The 10,348-nt window shown below is 35.5% G+C and overlaps 1 protein-coding gene across 1 annotated transcript in view; it reads right to left on the reverse strand.

Annotated features, from left to right (window-relative positions):
• Positions 1-2,997: 2,997 nt before the first annotated feature.
• The window catches only part of LOC103373313 (uncharacterized), an 8,270-nt gene continuing 919 nt past the window's right edge, over positions 2,998-10,348 (reverse strand). Inside the window, exons 2-11 of the mRNA XM_008303177.1 lie at positions 10,091-10,328; positions 8,901-9,042; positions 8,662-8,805; positions 8,504-8,578; positions 8,102-8,160; positions 7,139-7,329; positions 6,145-6,545; positions 4,884-4,983; positions 3,716-3,905; positions 2,998-3,618 (exon numbers count right to left, since the gene is read on the reverse strand). Of these exons, the coding sequence (XP_008301399.1) occupies positions 3,482-3,618; positions 3,716-3,905; positions 4,884-4,983; positions 6,145-6,545; positions 7,139-7,329; positions 8,102-8,160; positions 8,504-8,578; positions 8,662-8,805; positions 8,901-9,042; positions 10,091-10,328 (1,677 nt within the window). The 3' untranslated portion in view covers positions 2,998-3,481. The remainder of the gene's footprint in view (positions 3,619-3,715; positions 3,906-4,883; positions 4,984-6,144; positions 6,546-7,138; positions 7,330-8,101; positions 8,161-8,503; positions 8,579-8,661; positions 8,806-8,900; positions 9,043-10,090; positions 10,329-10,348) is intronic.

The raw sequence follows: 10,348 nt of genomic DNA on the forward strand, positions 1-10,348 counted from the left end.
AGGAAAAGCAGCAGCGCTCACAGTTCCTGTACAGATCCCAGGTAATAACGACACAGCCCACATCATCAAAAAAAGTTTTACATTTACAGGACTTTAAAGTGTCTGGAATGTCACATACAGGTGTCATTTTTATTTATTTTTCACTTTAGTCAAGGAAATTTGTTCAAGTGTAAAATATTATATATTATCAGGTGAAATTGTATTGTACATAATTTTGTGTTGTAAGTATTTTAATAATTACTTTACTGAGGTAAATTTGTAATAATATATCGTCTAATGCTGTAAAGTCTGATCCTTAATATTAAATTTATTCAGATAAATTCACACAATATATATATATATGCATGAATATTAATCATGTAGGGTATTAATCTTAATATATAATTTAGTCAGGAAAATTTGTGATCATATATAACCTAATATTATAGGGTCTTTACCATAAGATATACATTTGTAGTATTTATAATATTCTGGAATCTTGACCTTAATATTTGTACTTGTCAGTCAAATTCACATAATAAATAATGCTGCTGGGTCTCAGAGCCTATATTTGTTGAATTTGCATAACAAAAATGCTGTGAAGTCACATTTGTAATATGTTTAATATTGTGAGGTCTTAACTTTTATATTTAAATGAGTCTGTTTAATTTGCATAATTACTAGTACTGTAGGTTTTAAAACTTAATATTCAAATTTATTCAGGTATAATACTGTGGGGCCTTAAATGTAATATTTAAATTAGTCAGATAAATTTGTCATATATTTGATGTTAACCTTAATATTTGGTTTAGTCAAGTAGATTAATATCATAAGTAATAAAATAATAATTTGAAGGGACGTCATCTTTGTATTGAAATTAATTATTTAAGTTTACAGAGCTGATAATCGATAGGATATTAACCTTAATATTTAAATTAGGCCGATAAATCTGTAATATATATATATATATAGATTATTGTGGGGGTGTTTAGTTTAATATTTAAATGTATCAGGTAAATACACATAATAAATAACACTGCAGAGTTTTACCCTAATATTTATTTTAGTCAAGTAAATTAGTATTACGAAGTCTAAATATTAGTCACATAAGTTTAAATAATAAATAATACTGTACAGTCTTTACACCAAAATGTTTGTCACAGAAATCTACACATTTATTAATATTGTGGGGACTTAATATTAGTGTTTATTTTAGTCAGGTTAATTTGTATTATGAATAATTTTGTAAGGTCTTAACCTAAATACCTAATCTTGTAAGCTAAATTCACAGCTCCAGTCTTATTTCTGTACTGAAAAGCACTTTGGCTTAGCGGCTGTTTTAAATGTTCTGTATAAATAACAGTGACCTGACGTGACCTGTCTCTGTAACATCCTCTACAGTAAAACTGGCTATTTCATGTTCAGAACGATCATTTATAGAGGTGTATAATATACTATGACACGTGAAATCAACGTTTATATTATGTGTAACATGAAAACATACTAAAAATTTCATAATTTTGTGTTTCCCTTTATATTCATTGTATTCTAGGTTTGCAGACAGGCACCTACAAAAGCTGTTTCCAACAAAGATCAAATATAAAGACGACAGAATGTGGCTGAACACAGAATTTTACGTTTTCATTTAAATAACGCCGCGTACTTTTAACCATTTATCTCTATTAATGATATTACATGGATCATATGATTAAAAACTGATGTGTCTAACTTGTTCATCACTTATGTTGTTTGTTGTCTTAGTCTTACCATATTTTAACCATTTCAATGCGTGACCTACATTTAGCTGTAAAATGATGAACTCACAATAAAGAGAGCAGTTGTGCCATCTTGTGGTGGAGCGACACAACAGCTGTTTAAAAGCTAAATGTGCAGCATTGTGGGTTTTCTTTTTTACTGTTGAAATGGTTTTCTGTAACTTTTCAATCAATCAAACTTTGTTTATACATGGTATATTGTGCGCTTAGTGTTTCATATTTACAGCCATTCACTTTATTACTGTCCTGCTGCTAGACTTCATCACATTTCAGACCAGAATTATTAATTACGTTCACCAATAAACCTGTCGACAGCTAATTAAACAATGTAGCAACCAAGAGAATGAGCACAACCACAAAAGGCAAGTTTATATCTCTCTGGTCTGATATCTATGAGGTCCAACAGTAGTCTGTGTTTTTCAAATAAATGAAGATATCTGTTAAAAACTTGTAATTGTGATTGACCATAAACTTCTTTTTTTTTTTTTTTTTAAGTAAAATCAATTTTCTTGACTTTTAAAGACTGTAAAAAACATTCGCAAATTTATATATATATATGTATCTTTTACAGATATTTTCTTTTTACTTTATGAATGAAACTGTTAAATTGAAATTTAATACCTTAATACTAATACTATATTTATGAAATTCGGGACCATTAGTGACAATTACCAAGATAAAAAAGCATTGGTTCTGTAGTTTTACACAGATTTGTTTGTTAAATGAGAGAAAACTTTAATCATTACAGAAGTGTGAAGGTGTTTTCATCAGTGTATAATGTCCATGAGCTGGTAAACTGTCAGGATACAGTTTTTATCATTATAGATATATCCTTCATTATTATATCCATCTACTTTATGAAATCTATATTATTGTATATTAAAGGGTTATTTTATTGTTTATGCACATGTAAATATATATTTTTTAAACATTAAAAAAGTGATAAAAATACATATGATCTCATGTAAAGTTAAGGCTGAAAAAACATGTTTAAATTATGAAAAAATTACTGTATTGTTAAAAGATGGTTATTTTCCATAATTTCTATATTTTTCGCCCCCACTGCCAGAATATTTGCCTTTTTTTTAAAACATTTTCTTTACAGTGCAGTATTAAAGTAATAGTTGTTATACTTGAAACACAAACAGAACAATATACTGTAGAATACATTATTCGATTAGCATGGGGAGTTGCATGCATTTGTGTCAGAGCAGATGAGAATGAAAAAGGACAAAAGCAAAAATAGTTGTAAGAAAAAACTTTATTGATCAGTTGTTCACCCCTTCTCAGGCCAATACATGTCAGACATAAAAACATCGGTTTACTCTGGTGTAAGTCTTTAATTAATCCAATAAACCAGTTTTTAAAAAAAACAAAAACAACAAAAAAAACACAGCAAAAATACACACAAGAGAATGTTTTTATTGATCCATTAAAAAAAAGTATGCCATAAGTGATTTAGGACTTTTACATTTATTTAAAGCCGCTTTTGACACAGGAACAGTTATGACGGGAAAACAATCATGATACTTGATTTAAATCAGAGAGTAATATTTATTAGTAGGAACAGTTAAAAACGCTGAACAATCACCCAGCAGCTGCAGCACTAGTTGATCATCATTTTTGGTGTCGTTTCATAGAAAAATCTGTTAACTTACTCGCCCATACACAGATTGTATAAATTTGACGCAGGTATAACATGTAGATGTGTGAATTCTGCTGCTGTCTCAGGTCTCAGATACAGGCAGCGGTTGGTATTTGACCTTTGACGCCTTGGTTTTGTAGATGAGCACTCCACAGATCATGCCAACAGCAGCGAGGGCACATCCAGCGATGAACACCAGGTTCAGGTTCACGGTGAACGCTGGAAACGACAGAGGCACAGTTTCATTTCAGTGTTTTACTCAAACAAGGCAGCTTCACGTGCTGTTAAAAAACAAATCCACTCGCTGTTTCCTCACCTGAGCTGTCACTGTTCTCGGCCGACCGCTTCAGGCGCAGGGGACCCTGGGAAACAAAGTGCTCTCCACTCTGGATGACGGCCTCTCTCTTTCTGCGACGCCCACTGGTCGTGGGATTTATGCATCCCTTCGAGCACCTGGTGTTGGGGTTCCCCACTTCGCACATGATAACTGAACAGGTGATGTAGACCTGATGACAACAGAACACAGTGTTATTATATCCAGTCTGCCCCCTCTCGTGCAGTAGTTCCCAAAGTTGGGGCTACAAGATGATTTTCAGAAATAACACACTTTAACTATAACTCCAACAAAAGTTAAAAATAATAATAATAATAATAATGATAATAGTAATCTGCTGCTTCTACATACTGTATGTTTACTCAGCTTACACATAAAGATTACTTTGATGCATCGTGCTTCCAGCCAATATTAACCCTCTAAACCTCACTTAGTTTCCAAACATTGTTTTCTTGCTCCTGTCACATTTTTCTTTGTTCACTGTAAGCTATTTTTTTTTTACTACATTATAAAAACTATGCACTTATATGAAAATAGCGACAATAGCTAGAAGTAGAGAGAACTCAAAAATGTTTTCTATGTAGTGTGACACAGTCATAGCGCCATACACACAAAAAAGTTGGATTTTAAGCTTAGATTTTGTCCCGTTTATCCAAAAGAATAACATATGACATGTTTGACATGAAAGAGCAAAAATTATATATAATAAGATTATGGTTGTTAAAAGGTCCATAAGGGCTCATTCACACTATTTCAATAGCAAACTGTCGAACATGCAGAAATAAGTTTAATGGCAACAATAGACAGTGTGCAGGAGTCAGTTTGAAACTATTCCATTTGCTCGTCTCTCTTCTATGCATCTGTCTTATGAAATACATATGCAAAGAGTTCCTTTATCTAACATAAATTAAAATAGAATAATACAGATCAGGAACCACAGACTATAAAATTAAATGAAAATAGGCTTTTTCTATGAAAGAAATTATGGCAACATGAAAAAGACTAAACGACACATTAAAAACAATTATAAATTCTTATTTTTTCCCTCTTGCAGTTCCACAATTTCCTGCACGTCAGTCCAGAAACTTGTGAATTTGGACCGACCACGTTGCTGATGCATGTATAGCTACACCCTAACCACATTCTTCACCTGGTTATGCAAGCCGATGAACTTGAAGGCATCCATGCTGAACAGGAACTGCTTATTGTGGGCACTAGGGTGGATGGTAACAGTCGGGTCCACTTTGCACCTAATCAGAGCAAAAGCAAGAAGACAAGAGCATTGCTACTGTAAGTTCAGGTGTCACAATATATGCCAGTATTGAGGCATTATATCTGTCATAAAGGCAGAGCATAACTCGTTGCAGGAAGCTTGGGATGCACTTTTCTGCGAATGTGCAGCATTAACAATCAACAATTTATTAATTCATAACACAGTTTCAGCACAGTTAACATTTGTCTTGTGTTGGTCTAATTGTTTTAGGCTAGGGACATGTGATATGGGGTGTAAAGATAGCTCTATGTTAAAATCAGGACATCAAAATGCTGTCCTAGTTGATTGATTTGTCTCAAACACCTGAGCTCTGGACAGAGGACTTTAAGCATCAAAGAAGTCTCTGTCATGGTGGCCCATTGCTAGCTAAACCCTCACAATGATCCCATAGTTGAAGTGACCATTTTCTTTAGTGGCTTCAGTCTTAAAAAGCAAGAGGCTCCACCTGGTGGTGCAATCAGGTACTACAGCTATTCTGCCATACTTGAAGTGTGTATTATATCCAATGACTCCAATTAGTTTGGGGGCAAAAAACAAAACTTGATTAGTGCATCCCTACTTAAGACATTTAATTAGTGGCATTTAATCTCCCATTCTTGTATCTCAGCATCAAGTTACACAACCTGGGTCTTGAACAACAAAAAAAAAAAAACAACCTCATCATCACATTCATCAATTTAAAATTTTTGCCTCAACAGCATGAAAGAAACCTAGTCAATAGTTTAGTGGACAAAGGTCCAAACTTTTTAAATATGCTATAAAGCTATCTGTAGTGAGGGAGCTGAAGTCAGTGCTTTACGAAACCTTTTCAAGACCTGCAGACACCCTCAATGGTTTTTACTGAATTTTGACTTTTACATCAAGATATCTTGGACCTTTTAAATCCATCTTTGAAAGGTGCTAAAGCAATAAAGGTTATTATTATTATGATTATGATTATGATTATGATTATAATTATCATGATCATTATTATTATTATTACCTAAAAAGGGAAACACTCGGATGGATAAGAGAGACAGAACATAAACTATCATTAGGGCTGATACATCATATAGGTAACCACTCACACATACAGTCAAATCCCTATAAATACTTTGTGGTTTCCTCTGTTGCTCCTGGAGGGTGTTGTCATGCCTACCCGTTTGCAATGATGGTGTAGGGCGTGCGGTAGTTGGGGTTGTCGTACGGTGCAGCCCTGCAGGACTCCACAAACATCTCGGTGTTGTTGACTGAAGAGGTCGCCTCTATCTTCATGAAAATTTTGCTCCCTATCTCCACCTCCATAGGGTACGAGGTTGGGTCAATCATGGTTCGGTAGCTGCTGTCTTCATAGAACTCAAACCCGTAGGTGAATTGGCCAAAGCCTCTGTCCCACACGGTAATGTTCTTCCTGTGAACAGAGAAGCTCTGCGTCACGTTGCCATGTTTGGCGTACTGGCAGTAGAACTGCACTTCCAGCAGGTGCTTCCTGGTGATCACATTTCTCGAGTCTTCGAATGTGGTGATTTCATTCTTGAACATGAGGTTGTCCTCATCCTCCTGCAAAGCAAAAGGTTGCACGTTCAGCCACAGTATTGAGGACATGTGAACTGTTCATGTTAGACGTTGATCCTAGAAGTTGTTACTCTATTTTCTGTCTTGCTTTTTGCACATATTGTTGTTGTTGCCTGTTTTATAACTAAGGTACTACTCTTTGGTCAACTCAGGCTGTTTACAAATGTAGGATATAGATAAACTTAAATTGATTTGACATGTCCCGAATGTGCAGAAATGTTGCTGAAACACATCTGACTGATTAAAGTCCAAGGGTTTAGAAATGAATTAAAACTAATTTATTTTTCATTGACGTGGAAAGGTTACTTCCCCAAACAAAAGACATGAGTACAGAAGAGTGTGTGTTGACTCAGCATGGATAATAAAAAAAGAGAAAAGTTGACAACAAGAGGTTTATACTTGAAAGCACGTCTGAGAGCCAGACATTTAAAACATAAACTGATGCAGAAATGGAACAAATTAGTGCATTAAAGTTCACCGGAATGATGGAAATGACGTGTTTGACACCCAGGAGGACACCCAGTCTCCTGCCTAATGTTAAAAATCAATAACTGATGGAGCAGATGACCCTTGGTTACCTCGATCTGAGTGCCACACTGGTTGAGGGGGATGATGCCGATGACGTGGGTGCTGTTGGAGTGAGTCTGCAGGCTGCAGATGGTGTTGGAGGGGTCGCTGAGCCGCAGATGATCCTCACTGAGTCGAGGGAAGGAAGCTTTCTCCACCAGGATTGTCATTGAGGACTCATTACAGATCACTTCGCATTTAACTGGAACAGGAGATACAGAAATATATATATATATATTTTAACTTCACCCCTTATACAGAAAACTGCATGTTTTGTAAAAATATTGTGCGATAAAACCTGCATTGAGCAAAGTTTTTGATACAAAAAATATTGCTTAATGTAGGAGTGGAAATGCAGGTTTATGATTAACATTTTAAGTTAAATATAATATATATGCTAAAATATATGTGTGTTGGAATTTGGTTGGAACAGGATATTCAAATTTATTAAAACATATTAAACTGATAACTGCGTATTTTGTAAAACACACACACACATAGATTAATTGCAACAAACATTGTTCTTGGCTGTAACAGGAGACTATATAGGAATGTAATATTTCAATTTCATCCTCATGTGCAATATTCAAATTTCATCTGCAGTGTTTTATTTTCTGATGATTTTCTCGTCTTATTTTAGCTAACTTATTTTAATTTTCACGAGTGTATCTGACTTATTTCTTAGTGTTTTTTTTTTTTTTAATGTTTTTATTCTGAACTGCATTTGTTCTCATGTTATTGTAATTCTGTTTTCTAAACAACATCTGGCACAAGAATTTCCTTCAGTAAATTGACTCGCTTTTGAAAGCAGCCTCAAGTGGACATTTGAGGAACTGCGGTTTTCACCCAAACAGCAAAAGGAAAAGCATTGCAGCTTTAAAGAATTGTTCTCCAATGTACTGTATTGTCAATATGTCCAACATTTAGCACTTAAATCAAGAAAATGTTGACACTGAAACAGCATTTAGACTCACCTATCTGTGCCTTGACTTCCACCACGACGCACCTCATCTCAGAGTGATAGATGCCAGACCTGAAAGAGCATTAGTGAGCACTGATTCAACACTTTTACTGAGGAGAGGCAATGTACATTCAAGTTGGGCTGATTTCAAATGAATAGCATTTAATTTCAGGTGAAAAGAGAAAAGAAAATGCACAACAAGCAAAGTTAAATATGAATTTGACTCATAGCATTTTTTTCCCCTCAAGTTGACTTTAGATGTTGAGATTAAATCTGTTTATTTACACGATGATCATGTAGTAAAACATCTTCCTCCTTCTTAACCTTCCTAAGAATCTTGGCAGCTTCGTGGGTTCATTATTCTTTCCTTATTTTCATTTCTCAGACACAACATGAGCAGTGAAATGTCACTCACCGTGAAGTCGGGGTTGGGTGAAAATGCGAGTGAGAATGGGACTGGGTGGTGACTGGAGGTCTGGTGACACTTGGCCTGTAAATTATAAAAATGGTGGAATCAAGGTTTTGAAACCCTCAAACTGATTGTGTCCCAAAAGAAATGAAGCCACGGCTCACCCTGTTGCTGATTCAACAGCAAAGCAGATTGGAAAAAACTCCCCCAGGTCTTCGTCTGTGGGCATCCACCTGATGACGAACTCGTTGTGCGTCGTCTTGTGCTTGGTGACGTTCGAGGGCCCACTGATGATGATACCTTGAATTCTGTATGAAAACAAAAGCAAGAAAACAGGGATTTTCTCATTATTACAGATGTTGCCTCTCTTGCACTTTTTGCTCTGTCTCTGTGTCTGTCTTACACTGCAAGTGAAGCTTGAGCTTTGACTCTGATCTCCAAGACTGAGTTGATCTCTGCATGGATAACCTCTGCATTTTTAGGTGTTGGGGACACAAACTTGGGCAGGTAGAGTCCTTCTTGACACGATGGAACAGGTGGGTCCACTGGAAGATTAAAAAAAAAAGGTAAAGTTTAAAAAAAAAATATATATATATAGAAAACTGTCACTGTGTTGCTGTGTGAGGATCAAAACTGTAGTGTTTCTTTGATGACAAACAGTAATTGCTTTTACTGACATGTAACTAAGTACAGTGCATCTCTTTCTGGCATTCTGGCACGTTTACAGTCATTTTACATCAATTTGTGGCATTTCTTTTATTGTTTTGTGTCTCCTTTTAAATGATTTGCATCTCTTTATAACCTTCTTTGGCATCTTTGCAATAATTTTATATCCACTTGCATTTATTTTGTATCTCTTTCTGGTCTTTTTGCGTGTCATTGCAGTCATTTTACATTTATTTCTGTTCATTTTGTTTCTCTCTTTGCTGTGTTGGTTTATTTGGAGTCATGTTACATCAATTTGTGGTCATTTGGCATCTGTTTCATTTGTTTGTATCTCTTTTAAATTGGTTTGAATCTCTTTATTACCTTCTTGGGTGTCTTTGCAGTTGTTTTACATCTATTTGTGTTGATTTTGCAACTCTTTCTGGTCTTTTTGAGTGTCAGCAGAAAATTTAAATCTATTTTTGTTTATTCTGGATCAAAATTTCTATTCCATACTTGTATTTGTACTTTTACTCATTATCGGAATTCCTCTTCCACTACTGACTTCTTCCTGCAGTTTGGGGGTGAATTCCCTGCCTCATGAGGTAACAGGTGTCTCCCAACATATAGATTTATGTCTCCTAGATAAGCTAAAATTTTCTGTTTCGATTCATTGGTCAAGTAAAGGCTTCATACACTAAAATTTAAACATAAATATTTAATCTCAAAGCTAGTAGTTAAGAGAACAAATTAAATGCATCTTTTCAAACTTTTCTCACGCAGATGGACTCCTGCCCTGAATAAATCTAAAACAATAGCTAATTATGACGCTGCCGGAGCTGCAGCATGTGTGGAAGTTGAGGGCGATGCAGCTGGTAGTGGTTTGCAATTAGTGTGGTATTAAAAATATATTCAGATATTTATGTGTACACGTGAAATCTCACTTACCAAGAAAAGCGAACTGTAGTGGGAGTTGGCTGAGGGGAGGAGTTGGGGCGTATGTGGTAGTGGGCCAGTGCGTGGTTGTGGGTCTAGCTGTGGTCCATGTGGTCCATGGACGTGTGGTTATAGTTGCTGTTGTGGTTGTGGGCCATGTAGTTGTGGCTGTAGTTGCTGTTGTGGTTGTGGGCCATGGAGTTGTGGTTGTAGGTGTTGTTGTGGTTGTGGGCCATGGAGTTGTGGTTGTAGGTGTTGTTGTGGTTGTGG

Source organism: Stegastes partitus, unplaced genomic scaffold (genome assembly GCF_000690725.1).
Source record: "Stegastes partitus isolate 25-593 unplaced genomic scaffold, Stegastes_partitus-1.0.2 Scaffold1949, whole genome shotgun sequence".
Taxonomy (NCBI): Eukaryota; Metazoa; Chordata; class Actinopteri; family Pomacentridae; genus Stegastes; species Stegastes partitus.